The following is a 15,695-nucleotide window of genomic DNA, read 5'->3' as shown; positions in this document are numbered from 1 at the left end:
CTGAAATTTATAAAAATCAAAAGGGAGCTCATGTCGATAAAAATAAACAATTCGTCAAAGTAAAAAAGTTTCTTGCTAATTGGTGAAATTGTTTTGAGTTATTGTCTGAAAACTGGGAAATCCCCCCTTTTTTAATGAATAAAACCCAAAAACTCGGAAACGGTAAATCCGAACTTTATAAAAAATGAAAGGGAGCTCACGTCAATAGAAATGAACAATTCACAAAAGTTCCATGCAAATTGGTGACATTGTTTTTGAGTTATTGTCCAAAAACTGGAAAATCTCCCTTTTTTAATGAATAAAACCCCAAAATTTGGAAACGGTAAATCTGAAATTTATAAAAAACGAAAGGGAGCTTACATCAATAGATGTTAACAATTCACCAAAGTTTCATGCATATTGGTTAAAGCGTTTTTGAATTAATGTCCGACATGTTGACGACAGAGGGACGGACAGAAGGACGGTCAACAGTATACCATAATACGTCCCGTAAACGGGCATATAAAAATAACATACATTTGTTATTGTGGACTAAAAAGTCGAAGAACTGTGATAACATATGTATGCTACATGTTTCATAGGGACAATATACATCATTAGTTTAGATAAAATGTATACAAGTTCTATTGATATTACTATTGTCTTTATGTATACTCAACTATAGAAAGATATAACAGTTCACAGTTTGCCAATTATGCATACTACACCTATGTTATTACAGAAAAAATATGCCTGTAATAACTAAAGGGTGTTATCACAGATTCTCTACATCACTCCAAAGCATTTGACCAGACATACATCATGCTTAATTACAATGTATTTTAATTTATTGTAAGAAATAATGACCAGAGCATGTAATGAGGTTCTGTGCAAACTTCCCAGTAATTCCCAAATGTCTCATATAATAAGTTGCATTCCTTTAATAACTAAGCCTTGTTATTACAACTAAGTTGATCCCTTAAAAGCCTCATCTCATTAATTTACCATGGTTAATCAAAAATGAATTAATTTTATTAAAACATTTGTTATCAAGGCTATGTATTTAGTTTCTGCGCAAAGTCTCAAGAGTTCCCTAGAGCCCACTATAGATTCAAATATTTTTGATTTTTTTTTACAAATAACAAACATATGTTACTACAGATTTAGAAAATTTAAGGAATAAAGAGTAGACAGCTCATGAAAGTATCTGTAATAACACATGCACGTTATTTTCTGTAATAACCCCATATAGTTATATCCCTGACTGATAGATGGATTGGTGTTCAACACCACTTGCAACACTAAATATAATGCTATTTAATGGAGGTCAGTTTTTATTGGTGGAGGATGCCGGAGTGCCCAGGAGAGCACCCTAGACCCTCCTTAGGAAAACTAACAATTCTAGTCAATAAAGATTGGAGGCGAGCGCACCTGCCACATGCAAAATTCAAACTCACAACCTTTCGCCTCTCTTTCAAAGTTTGCATATATATACTTGTATGTGTGCATTATGCTTACTATATAGTAAACCTTTATTTTCCTATCTTTTCGACAATTGCATCATTTTTCATAAGTTATGACTCAGCTATGGAATACATTTGCAATGTCTTGATTATGTCACAACAATAATATCAACCTTCAACCTATCATATATATACATATAAAATGTTTAAACCGGCTGCAATTGTTTGCACCTGTCCTAAGTCAGGAATCTGATGTTCAGTAGTCATGGTAGTTGTTGTTTGTTGATGTGGTTCATAAGTGTTTCTCGCTTCTCATTTTTTATATAGATTAGACCGTTGGTTTTCCCGTTTGAATGGTTTTACACTAGTAATTTTTTGGGGTCCCTTTATAGCTTGCTGTTTGGTGTGAGCCAAGGCTCTGTGTTGAATAAATTTTGACTTGGATGGAGAGTTGTCTCATTGGCACTCATACCACATCTTCTTATATCTATATATAGCAAAATAAGTAGTAGGAGCCAGCTTTAGCCCAAGAAAAAAGAATGTTTGAAAACTATTTCAAATTGGCACATAATGTTTGGAAATGCATACAGTCAAGAAATATAAATGAACTATGCATACCAAGTAACATTTCCATAAAGTTTCATCCAGCTTAGGTCATATAATAAATAAATGGGAAATGTTTTCATGGGACACAGATGATGCACCTGCTTGCATATAATGTTAAAATGAGATTTAACTTTACATGTAAAAGTGATGCTATGCAAAGGATAAGGTTCACTTATGGCACAATATTGCCTAGAATATCAACCTTTATGGTAAAACACCAAAAAGGTCACAATTTGGTTCCTAAATAGGTTTATTTCAAAAGCCTTAATGCTAAATAATCAGTTCTTTTCATAAAAGTACATTTTATTCTCTAAAGTAAGCCCATGTTGGAAATTTTGTCAAAATATGATGAATTTGGCAACTTTCAGACCTAAAAGCTTTAGGAAAACAAAATTTGGCCGCCACCTAGGAGCCAAAGTGTTTTGTAACCAAAAGATTCCAATTTTGATATAAAATTCATCAATTTAAAAACTTTTTGGATCCTGGATGGCTACCAAGGTTAATTATGCCAAAAACATTTAAAGGTATGGCAACATTTATCAAAATTGAGGTTAAAATACAAACAATGTAATTATGTTTATTGAAGGGGGTCATAGCTTCATAAATTTAAAGGAAGGTGCCAAAAAAAATGTATTTTTTCTTAATAGATCTATCACAAGTATTTCTATGTGAAATTTGAACTTGGTCTGTAACTTGTCATAAAACTATATACCGATCAATAAATCAATACCTTCAAGCATGAAGAAAAATAAATGGGATGCCCCCGCTTGCATATCATATAAAGGGACAAAATGAAGAACGGTAAAAGTGATGCTTCCCAAATTTGTTATTGATCTGAGTTTTGTAGTAATAAACATGTACATCATAAACATGTAAGTTTAATAATATTTGGATGATGCAAACTTAAGTTAGAAAGCAGAAAAAAAAAAATCCGCAATTTTTCCACTAGTGTTTCGAACAGCTTTGGAAAAGGGCAGGGTAATGTTTTTCTCAGAGGGCACTCTTAGCGCGATTGGCTAAGTTTTAAGGGCACCCTTTGTGCAGAAGACTACACTTTTAGGGCACTCTTAGCATAGATATAAAGGCACTGTAATGGATAGGGATTAAATTGAATATACCATTGTTTCATACTTATTGGTAAGAAAAGAAGATATGTATATTACTATTAGGTTGTTAATTTAATTCCTTTTAGTAATAAAGTTATCACTTCTAGACTCAGCTAATAGAATCTTGATCATGTTCATAAAAAATGTGGATAGTGTCTACATGTGAACACAGATGATGCCCCTGCCTGCACAGCATATAGTTATAAAGGGACATATAACTGAAGAACAGTAAAAGTGACGCTACCCAAATTTGAACTTGATCTGAGTTTTGTGGTAATAAGCATTGTGTGTAAGACTCATTACATTTGGTTGAGGCTAACCTAAGTACAAAACAGAAACTAAAAATTCAGCAATTTTTCTATTTGTAAACACCCATAACTCTAGAACGGTTGTGTATAAGTTTTATAACATTTGGTCATGTTGGTTGAGAAAAACTAAAGTTAGAGAACAGAAACGAAAAATTCAGCAATTTTTATGTTTATAAAGGGACATAACTCAAGAATGGTAAAAGTGTTGCCACCAAATTTCGTACTTAATCTGTATTATGTAGTAATAAGCATTGTGTATAAGTTTCATAACATTTGGTTTGAGCCAACTAAAGTTAGAAAACGGAAACAAAAAAAATTGTACTTGATCTTAGTTTTGTGGTAATGAATATTGTGTATAGGTTTCATAATGTTTGGTTGGGGCAAACTTCAGTTACCTAATAGAAACTAAAAATTTTGCAATCTTTCGGTTTATAAAGGGGCATAACTCAATAATGGTTAAAGTGACACTACCCAAATTCAACTTGATCTGTGTTTTATCAGTGAAAGTTAAAATAAAACATTGCATCGTATAAAGCATTGATTGTAGTTCATTCAACTATAATCATGGACAAAAGAAGATAACTCCAATTTTAATAAAATGCTTTGCTGGGGCGCAGCTTGATACGACCGCAGAGGTCGAACCCTGAACAGTTGGGGCAAGTATATATGGACACAACATTCAAGCTAGATACAGCTCTGAATTTGGATTGTTATTAAATATTTGACACAGCATAGGTTTCTGACACAGAAAGAATGTGGTCTAAGAACTTGAATTTTTTTAATTTACCTATTATGGTCCAATGTCCAAAATCAAAATACATGGTTAGATTCAGCATATCAAAGAACCCCATATATTCAATTTTTGTTAAAATCAAACAAAGTTTAATTTTGGACCCCAACTTGGACAAACTTGAAAACTGGGCCCATAATCAAAAATCTAAACATATGTTTAGATTCAGCATATCAAAGAACCCCAAGAAATCAATTTTTGCTAAAATCAAACTAAGTTTAATTTTGGACCCTTTAGACCTTAATGTAGACCAATTTAAAAAACAGGACTTAAAATTAAAAATCTAAATACACGGTTAGATTTGGAATATCAAAGAACCCCAATAATTCAATTTTTGATGAAATCAAACAAAGTTTAATTTTGGACCCTTTTGACCTCAATATGAACCAATTTGATAGCGGGGCCCACAAATAAAAAATCTAAATTCATGGTTAGATTCAGCATATCAAAGAACCCCATATATTCAATTTTTGTTGAAATAAAAAAAAAGTTTAATTTTGGACCCCAACTTGGACCAACTTGAAAACTGGGCCCATAATCAAAAATCTAAACACATGTTTAGATTCAGCATATCAAAGAACCCCAAGAATTCAATTTTTGTTAAAATCAAACTAAGTTTAATTTTGGACCCTTTGGACCTCAATGAAGACCAACTTAAAAAACGGGACCCAAATTAAACATCTAAAAACACGGTTAGATTTGGCATATCAAAGAACCCCAATAATTCAATTTTTGATGAAATCAAACAAAGTTTAATTTTGGACCCTTTTAACCTCAATATGAACAAATTTGATAGCGGGGCCCACAAATAAAAAATCTAAATTCATGGTTAGATTCAGCATATCAAAGAACCTCATATATTCAATTTTTGTTGAAATCAAACAAAGTTTAATTTTGGACCCCAATTTGGACCAACTTGAAAACTGGGCCCATAATCAAAAAACTAAATACATGTTTAGATTCAGCATATCAAAGAACCCCATATATTCAATTTTTGTTGAAATCAAACAAAGTTTAAATACTGGACCCTATCTTGGACCAACTTGAAAACTGGGCCCATAATCAAAAATCTAAACACATGTTTAGATTCAGCATATCAAAGAACCCCAAGAATTCAATTTTTGTTAAAATCAAACTAAGTTTAATTTTGGACCCTTTGGACCTTAATGTAGACCAATTTAAAAAACAGGACCCAAAATTAAAAATCTAAATACACGGTTAGATTTGGAATATCAAAGAGCCCCAATAATTCAATTTTAGATGAAATCAAACAAAGTTTAATTTTGGACCCTTTTGACCTCAATATGAACCAATTTGATAACGGGGTCCACAAATAAAAAATCTAAATACATGGTTAGATTCAGCATATCAAAGAACCCCATATATTCAATTTTTGTTGAAATCAAACAAAGTTTAATTTTGGACCCCAATTTGGACCAACTTGAAAACTGGGCCAAAAATCAAAAATCTAAATACATGTTTAGATTCAGCATATCAAAGAACCTCATATATTCAATTTTTGCTAAAATCAAACAAAGTTTAATTTTGGACCCTTTGGACCTTAATGTAGACTATTTTGAAAACTGGACCCAAAATTAAAAATCTAAATACACTGTTAGATTCGGCATAACAAATAAATAAATGTGATCAAAGATTTTACAAATCTAATGGGCCATCTGTGCAATTAAAGATTTCTTCTTGAAATTTTTCAATATTTGAAATTTGAAAAAAAAAAAATATTTGAAGAATAATTCTTTTTAATTTCTGAAATCTGAAATGAGAAAAAATTGACCCCCCACAATTTCTTTTTATCCCCCCCCCCCCCCTTTTTTCCCCCAAAAAATTCTTTCCCTCAAGATATGGTCATAATCTCAATTCAAATTTCCAATGGAGTTGGCAACCATAATTACCCATTTAATTTTACCATAGTGCTAACTTAATCTATTTTATAATAGAATTAAAAATATAGTGTCAAATCTTTCATATAGATTTTTTTGTAAAATAAAATGATGCAACATTTGCAGATATTTTTACTGGTCTTTCTTTATAAATATGCATTTCTTTAAACATAATTTAAAAGCAGTGTAAGGGAAGTAACCAAAACGTTGTATCTGGATTACCTCCCTTACACTGTTTTAAATTATCTTTATTGTTCATTAACCATTACTTTATACATAATTTAAAAGCAGTGTAAGGGAGATAATTTCAATGATGTATTTGATTTATCTCCCTTACACTGCTTTAAATTATGTTTTGTACTAAAGTATTTGTCCATTAACCAGGACAACCTTGTTTTTCCCCCTTTTTTGCCCCTAATTCCTAAACGGTTTGAGCCATAACCCCCCAAAGCAAATCCTAACCATCCCTTTGTGGTATGGAAACTTGTAGTATAATTTCAGAGAGATCCATACACTGTTCCACAGTTATTGTCTGGAAACTAGAAAATGCTTATTTTTGGCCCCTTTTTGGCCCCTAATTCCTTAACTGTTGGTACCATAACCCCCAAAATCAATCCCAACCTTCCTTTTGTGGTATTTAACCTTATGGTAAAATTTCAAAAAGATCCATTCACTTAAACTAAAGTTAGAGTGCGAAAACCAATGTGTATTCGGACGACGACGACGACGATGACAACGCCAACGTCATACCAATATACGACCACAAAAATTTTTTTGCGGTCGTATAAAAATTACTTGATATTTAGAAGAAAATAAATATTTTGCAATTTTTCCATTTATAAAGGGGCATAACTCTATAGAACAGTTAAAGTGACGCCACCAAAATTCAAACTTGATCTGTGTTTTGTGGTAATAAGCATGGTGTATAAGTTTAATAACATTTGGTTAACATGGTTTAGGCAAACTTAAGTTATATATATAATTAGAGAACGGAAACTAAAAAATTAACAATTTTTCCATTTATAAAGGGGCATAACTCTAGAACGGTTAAAGTGACACCACCAAAATTCAAACGTGATCTGTGTTTTGTGGTAATAAGCATTGTGTTTTAAGTTTCATAACATTTGGTTGAGGAAAACTCAAGTTAGAGAATGGAAACCAATTTTGGGACGTATGTACGTTCATTCGTTTGTACGTACGTACAGACGGACAAGGGTAAATTAATGCCCTAACCGCTACTGCGGGGGCATAAAAATTTGTGCAACTGCCTCATTCCAATCATTTACTCTAGTTATTATATATATATATATATATATATATATAATTAAGTTTAACATGTTTAATACTGGACCACTGAGTCTGGTTGTGTAAGGATGTGTTGTGAAAGTGGACTTTGCATGACCAAGAGCATATGCAATGCATCCACCAAAATCTAGTCTTGGTCTGTATTTTGTGGTAATAAGCATTAATGTATAAGGAGGCCCGCTCTAGTCATGCTTCAGTGATTCCCTATAAATCATCTAATTTTTCCCCCCTGGATCCGTCTATGAAACTGAATGGGAACTTATAAAAGCAGTCTCGTTTTACATGTATTAACCAATTAGATTTTGATAGACTATTTGTGAATAAAAATATACATACCTGTCTTTCACGTCTCTTCTGTAGCTTTCTTTTCTGGTTTTTTTGTTCCCTTGATTTTCTCTTCAGTCTAGGCATTCTGTTTCAATCATCAATGTTGCATACCTCAAAATAAAAAATAAAAAATTCTTATTTTGAGTTATATACAAAACAGTCATGACAGTGTGAACAAATACATTGTACAATAGTTATGTTAAATTAATTATTGATGAAATCAGAAAAAAGTTTAATTTAGGACTGTTCAGACCACAATGACAATGTATAAAACATTGACAACAGGGCACAAAATCATCAGACCAGAACCAAATTTGAACTTGATTTTCAACTTGTCATGATAAATAATGAACCAATTTGTATTACTATAAATCAATATCTTCAAAATGACAAAAAAAGGAGCGGAAAGTTGAATATTTGAGTGAATTTTCGAAGTCCAAAAACCATAACTCTGCATAAAATTATCAGACCAGAACAAAATTAAAACTTGATCTGTAACTTGTCATGACAAAACAATATACATGTATATACCTACATGTAATGGATATCAAATCAACATCTTTAAGCACGAAAAAAAAAGTGTGGAAAACTGATTTGCAGGATTGAAGGATGGACAGACAGGCAGACAGAGTTCAAACCTATCCCCTTCCATATTGTCAGAAGGTGACTAAAACTATTCTTATACAGTCCCACAGAGCTCAAAATAAACACTTAGAAAACACACAAAATTTTCAAATAAATCTGTCACTCAAATCATTATATACATGTACATTTTGTAATTGTGTTATTAATAATTACTAAATACATTTGTACATCTTAAAATCTTGATCAGTTAGAGGACTTTAAAACTTAAATGATCTTAAATGAATGATTTCTTAATCACTGATTCAAGTAACATTTGTCTGCAAATGTTGGAAGTAAGGGTTGTCTTTCTTTAATAATCACCTATTTATTAAGAAGACCTTATTGTAGCTTTAAATATACAATATTAATGATTCAAGGACTAAATATGTTGCTAAAATTATCAGAACCAACATCTGTGTTAATATTACTAGGATGACCTAAATTGTACTGAATCTGGGTTAATGACTTGAAAATCGCTCGTTTATGTATCATACCTGTGTTTACTTCCAAAAAATCACTTCTTTAAGTATTATTATAATATCAATTACCCCAACTAATTTCAATACCCTTAAACAGTGAAATTTTGGGAACAGTAAAATTTTTATTACATAATTTGGTAAGATGAAACCTTGAATTTTACAGGAAAAATTCCACCCACTCTGATCACAGCTGGGGAAAAAATAGTTAAGAAAGAATCAGTTCATTATGTAAAGCCTTTATTATAGAATTTTTTCAACAAATATAGAATTTACAGCTAAGTGATTGCATCAAAGGCATAAATCTTGCTACTTAAAAGAAGCAAAAGGTTATTTTTTTTCAATTTTACTAATAATCATGCTAATACATTGTAAGACATAATCAAAACCTATACATGTTAAAAATTTTGGTAAAACTACGAAATCACACAATTTGTGACATAATTTCGAATTTGCTACTTAAATACATGAAATAAGTGATTTTATAAATCAATGTTTTGTTTGAACCCCATTGAAATTGCTAAAAATAGAAACAATTTCGTTTTTTTGGTTGAGGCAAGCTTAAGTTAGAGAACAGAAACAACAAATTCAGCAATTTGTCCATTTGTAAAGGGGCATAACTCTAGAATGGTAAAAGCCATGCCACCAAAATTGGGACTGATCTGTATTGTGTAGTAATAAGCATTGTGAATTTGTTTCATAACATTAGGTTGAGACAAATTAAAGTTAAATGTAGAGAATGGAAACTAATCAAAGTGCTGGATAGCACCTCTGGGAAGTTTGCAACTGTAGATGTGTATTATTTCAAATAGGATATATAGATGTGTATTATTTCAAATAGGATATAGATGTGTATTATTTCAAATAGGATATAGATGTGTATTATATCAAATATGTAATTATTTAATCACATCTTTGATGTTTTAAACTAAACCATTTTCTTCTCAGCAATTATCAAAAATCACTTTTTGTCATATGTTTGTCATATAAAATTTTGATATTCTCTATTGCAACCTTAAACTGTTGTTCTAAAATAATCAAATATACAATTTATATAAGCTCTGTTAATTTCTTTATGTGCCCATGCCATATCTAGGGCCTGTGAATTTATAGTATTTTTTTCCATTTGTAACTTGGCATAACTCTAACCATAACAGTAAAACGACGGCACCAAAATTCAAACTAGATCTTGGTTTTGTGGTTAAAAGTATTGTGTATAAGTTTCGTAACATTTGGTTGAGGCACACTAAAGTTAGAGCACGGAATTGAAAAAAAATTTGTATGTGTTCCGCAGAACCCAGTGTCTTGCCTACTTTTGCTGTTAATCGCAGGCTCAACAAAAATGAGTAAAATATTAATAAAAATATTCCTCTCTATACTATCTTTTGACTGTAAGAAGCTTCTGTCCAAGTTTGGTAGAAATCCAGGATAGTTTATGAATCTAATAAACGTTTTAAAAAATTTAACTGCAGACTGTACGTAATGTTAACTGGAAGAAAAGCTAAGTCCATTATTTTAAAATAAGTAAAATATGGAAAAACAAGAACAAAATTTTAACTAAATTTCCTTCTAGCTTTTGATCATAAACAAGCTTCTGTCCAAGTTTGGTACAAATCCAGGATAGTTTAAGAAATTTTTTTAAATTTGAAAAACTTTAGCCACAGTGTGAATGTAATGTTTCCTGGCAGAAAAACTTGGAAATGGAATTTTTTTTGTTACAAAATTTACTTCTGGATACTATCGTATATGATCATAAACAAGCTTGTGTCCAAGTTTGGTAGAAATCTAGGATAGTTTAAGAAAGTTATTAAAATTTCAAAAACTTTAACCACAAAGTGGATATTTGTGGATGCCGCCGATGCAATGTAGGATCGCTATGTCTCGCTTTTTCTACAAAAGTCGAAGGCTCGAAAACAATCACAATTTTTAAATTTGTAAAGGGGCATAACTCAAGCACAGTAAAACTGACACCACCAAAACTCAAATTTAATCAGTGTTTTGTGATAATGAGCCTTGTGTATAAGTTTCATAACATTTGGTTGAGACAAACTAAGAGTTAAAGATCGTAAACAAAAAATTCAAGCAACTTTTCCATTTGTTAAGGAGCATAACTCTAGAATTGTAAAATCGACGCCACCAAAATTCAACTTGACCTGTGTTTTGAGGAAATTATAAGCATTGCGTATAAGTTTCATACAATTTGGTTTAGGAAAACTAAAGTTAGAGAACAGAAACCAATTTTTGGATGTACGGACGTATGTACAAGTAAGGTTTGTACATACTTACAGAAGAAAAAGGGTAAAACTTAATACGGTGCAGGGGTTCAAATTAACATTTGGTACTGGAAGGTCCAGGACCTTTGACACTCCAAACTGAAAGGTCCTCAACCTAAATTCCAGGTCCTACTTTTACTTGAAATATTTCCTAACATAGTAAGATACAAGTAACAAAATTAATGTGCTGTTGGTGTTAGGTCAACTTGTTTCATTGTCAAAGTCACTGTTGTATAAAATATTTAATAACAATTGTAATTATCTTGTATATTATAAATTCAGATAATCTTTTTTTTTTGTTATTGAGGAGGGTGTCACCATGGGTGGGTGTGTTGTCTCAACTATTTGTAATTTATTACTACTTATACCATTTCATAAAACAGTTCAAATTCAAAGCTGTTTAAGCAGAGACGTATATACATGTGTATATATTTCTCTGGCTTAAATGTATCATATCTAGTTGCACTATTATAATGCATTAGTTCCTCTGTGAAAATTAGATAAGAAACTTCCAGATTTGTGCTGGTCCTTTAAAATTGAGAAGACATTACCTCTTGGAATTGTAGTAATACGTTTACACTATACAAAAATCTACATGTAATATCAATATTTATTAATGATAAAGAAAATTACTGTCACATTTTTTTGGATTTTGAGATGAAAATTTATGAACTAAAAGTAATTTTGAGTTTCTGTAAAAAAATATTTCCTACTTTTTCTTTCTTTTCAATATATCTTTTGGTTTTCAATTCTAGTGTTTATATCTTATCATCATAGATGTATTTTGTCAACTGCCTGGAATTATTATTTTTTCATTGTATTTGATCGGCAAACCCGGATTTACCCTTATCCGCTCCGGAATCGGATCCTTTTTTTTGTTATTTTCTTCATTTCCGGTTCATGGCATCCAATGTTTTTCAATGTTGTTTTGTCAGTCAGATACGATTTTACTCGGATTTACACATTACTAGTTGGCAATTTTCGGTATAAAGCTAGCGGTTGAACAAAATGAACATCGCTGTCATGAATAATAATGATGAAAATAAATTTTGAGATTGTTTTGAAATTTTTGTTTAAAAAGGTCGGCAAAGTTTATTCTTATTTTCTTTCAATCCGAAGGTCCGTCGGGCGTAGCTTGTAACCAAAACGAGAGTCCGACTGCAAAAATGGAAGGCGCGGACCTCGGACCACCGATAATTTGAACCCCTGCCGGTGGGGACATAACAATAGCAGTATAACGACAGGAATAAAAAGTTAATATACACTAGATTCATAGACATGATAGAGGTGCTTATAACCCTGTAACACTTTTTATCAACCCTGTAACACATTTTATAGTTGATGCTCTGAAATTTAGCATTGAGGCAATAACATTTGAGATTTTTGGTGCATCATAATTATTTGAACTAGCACTAAGAGTCATTTTGCTATTACATGGACAGATCATTTAATCATGTAAATAATTGCTACAGCACTTGTCTTAATACACTAGCTGAGTTATTTTAAGTAGAAGCTGACTTGTCTGCCTTATCCTTGTAACAATTTGTGTACAAATGTAATTGTTCATCGTAACACTGAGGAGGCTGTGATATGTACGAACTGTCGTCGAGTCAATGTTTTTTAGCTGTCAGTTTGATCCACGTGAAATAGCTAGTATTTAAATAGCGGAATTTAAAAGTTTTCAAATGTTTTTGGCATCAAAACCTTCTGATCAATGTTTTGACAAAAACATGCACTTTTCTATCATAGCCGGTATTTACCTTTACTCGCCTATTGTGCGACAGAAGCCATATGATTATCGATTATTTCTGTCACCTGTGTATAATTGTTTAATCAAACTTTTATCACTTGTCAATTATCATGATTATCCGACGGCTTGGTCATAATATACAGATTATGTTGCATTCAGTAATGTCAGTCATAAATTAACTCATACAGGATTCTTTCGATACACTCAGGCTTTTACTTTATATTTAATAATAGACATTTGTAAATATCATACGTAGTAAAAATTGCGCGGGAAAATGTTCATTCATGAAATATTCATGAATTAAACGATGTCTCGCGTAGATTTCTTTTGATTTTCTCTTCAGGGCATGGAAAATCCGCGAAGAAGTGTTTGTGATAATCATTTTCAAATTTTCAAAATGAAGTTAAATTCAGCTGAATTGTCGGTGAACATTCATTCCTTTTTTATTCAAGCTTTAATCTTTTCAAAAGGACTCAAAATTTCAAAAGCATCTTCCTAGAATCAGTATTCAAACACTAGTACTACATTATCTTGGAGCAGAACATTTGCTATAGTCTGTCACCGGAAGTTTGAGGTCAACAGTACTACTATAGCAAACTTCCCAAACAATCAGCAATTTTTCCATTTGTAAAGGGGCATAACTCTAGAACAGTACATTTGATGCTACCAAAATTCAAACTTGGTCTGTGCGATCTACGTGTTTTGTAGTATAAATAAGCATTGTGTACCAGTTTCATAACATTTGGTTGAGGTAAACTATAAAAGTTAAGAGAATGGAATCGAAAAATTCAGCAATTTTTCCATTTGTAAAGGGGTATAACTCTAGAACTGTAAATATGACGCCACCAAAGATCAATCTTGATCTGTATTTTGTGGTAATAAGCATTGTATGTTTGTTTCATAACATTTGGTTGAGGCAAACTAAAGTTAAAGAACAAAAACTAGTTTTGTGAAGCACAGACGTTACATATGTAGTACATACAGATGGACAAGGGTAAAACTTAATGCCGCCTCTGATACGGTGGGGAATAAAAAATCATAAAAAATCGTTTTACAGAAATTTTTGACAACTCATAACTAAAATCAAGTGAACAGAAACAATCATTGATAAACTAAAATTAATATACTATCTTTAAGCATGAAGAAAAAAGTGTGGAAAACTGATTTGTCGGACTGAAGGACACACAGACAGACAAATGTTATTCCTATTTCCAAATGATTGTTAACCATGTTAACTGACCAATAACATCTCTAAATCTATATTCTGAGCAAATATATAATGGTAATAGTATCAAGTGGGCTGATCATGACCATGCACCAAATCAAAAATCTAATTAAAATACCACTGAGATTCTGCATGGACTCTTTGACTTAAATGGGAACCAACTTGAAAACAGGCCTCAAAATTGAAAAAAAAAATTAAAACGCCACTAGATTCGTCAAATATGAATGTACAGACGGACAACGGTTAAACTTAATGCCCCCTCTGCTACAGCTGGAGCATAAAAAAAATATATATATTGCATGCCCCCCTAGCAAGTTCAGCCTGCTTTGCGGACTTCACACTGTGTTAGTGAAATAAAGTGGGTTACTAACTTTTTGTCTGGGCTAACGGATTTTCAAGTCTAGTAGCCCAGCAGGCTACTGGCCTTAAAAAGTTAATTTTGACCCCTGGGTTGCCCCCTTTTTCTACGTCTCATAAAGATCCATCAAATCATACATGTACATGTCATATTTCCAACATGAATTGAATGTAATAAACACATTGAGATAACGGAAACCCTTTTAACTAATCCTCGTTGTCAGTTTCGCCATAGAAATGCTGAAATATTTCTATATTTACAGCGTCTTTTTCGATTTCCGCCATTTGCATTTGTCAAAATATTTGTATTTATTTTCCTTCTAATTCTATTTTAAAAATGATGCTAATGATATTTATTTAAACTTCTGACTAATCACTGTAAAATTTTAACCAATTTGACGCTAACGATAGCCAAAAATAACCGTTTGACGTCTGACGGTACAGGGCATTACTACCCTCATAACTGTTATAAAGAGTTCTGCCCGCCTTCTGGATTCGCCAAGTGCTGCAATTTCTATGTCAGATTTAATTGTGCAATACTGTTACAGCTCTAAATTTAGATGGTAAACGAATATTTGACTAAGCAAAGTTTCTGATACACTTTTAATGTGGTTTGGGACCTTTAAAATTGGACGCTTACCAATCCAAAATCAATTAAAATTTACACAACACAAAGGAAGGAAGTTCCCGGAAACACATTAGTTTTAGATCCGATACGGGAAAAGACTTGATTATCCGCAAATTTGATATAGTAATTTAACAAGAAATAGCTTTTCTAAAAAGCTTGCCGTTTTATAGCTTATCAGTTTGTTGAAAACTGATTTTTTGATTTGTAGTATATAAGCCATCCAAAATATTACTCTGCATATAAACTGTATTGGGGTTAAGAAGTTAAATATTGGAAAGGCCAATTTGGTATTTTTGTGAGGTTCGTATTGCTCATGCAGACTTTATAATAAGTTTCTACACAAGTGAGTTTCTATAATGTATTTTAGGGATTTTTTTCGTCGTCTTTCGTTTTTTTTTTGCCATGATTTTGACAATTTCTCTAGACTTGTTTTGAATGTTCGTTAGTATCTTCTGTTCTCTCACAATAAGTACCGCCGAAAAACCGTCTGAGATTGGTTTGAAATATACTGTAAGTCCGCGAACGGTGTTATTAAACTCAAAATATAAAACCAGAAGTCCATTACTAGACTGTAATGGAC

At 31.9% G+C, this 15,695-nt stretch overlaps 1 protein-coding gene across 2 annotated transcripts in view; it reads right to left on the bottom strand.

The window, feature by feature from the left end:
- LOC127714741 (zinc finger protein ZFP2-like) overlaps positions 1–15,189 on the bottom strand; it is a 39,413-nt gene extending 24,224 nt beyond the window's left edge. Inside the window, exons 1-2 of one of the 2 annotated variants that reach the window (XM_052220792.1) lie at positions 15,128–15,189; positions 7,792–7,893 (exon numbers count right to left, since the gene is read on the bottom strand). In XM_052220792.1, the coding sequence (XP_052076752.1) occupies positions 7,792–7,866 (75 nt within the window). In that variant the 5' untranslated portion in view covers positions 7,867–7,893; positions 15,128–15,189. The remainder of the gene's footprint in view (positions 1–7,791; positions 7,894–15,127) is intronic. The other variant, XM_052220791.1, reaches the window with a different exon arrangement.
- Positions 15,190–15,695: the final 506 nt, after the last annotated feature.

The sequence above is a fragment of the Mytilus californianus genome, unplaced genomic scaffold (assembly GCF_021869535.1).
Source record: "Mytilus californianus isolate M0D057914Y unplaced genomic scaffold, xbMytCali1.0.p SCAF_9, whole genome shotgun sequence".
Lineage (NCBI taxonomy): Eukaryota > Metazoa > Mollusca > Bivalvia > Mytilida > Mytilidae > Mytilus > Mytilus californianus.
Note: the sequence above shows the minus strand (reverse complement) of the source record. Positions and strands in the feature narration are given on the sequence as shown.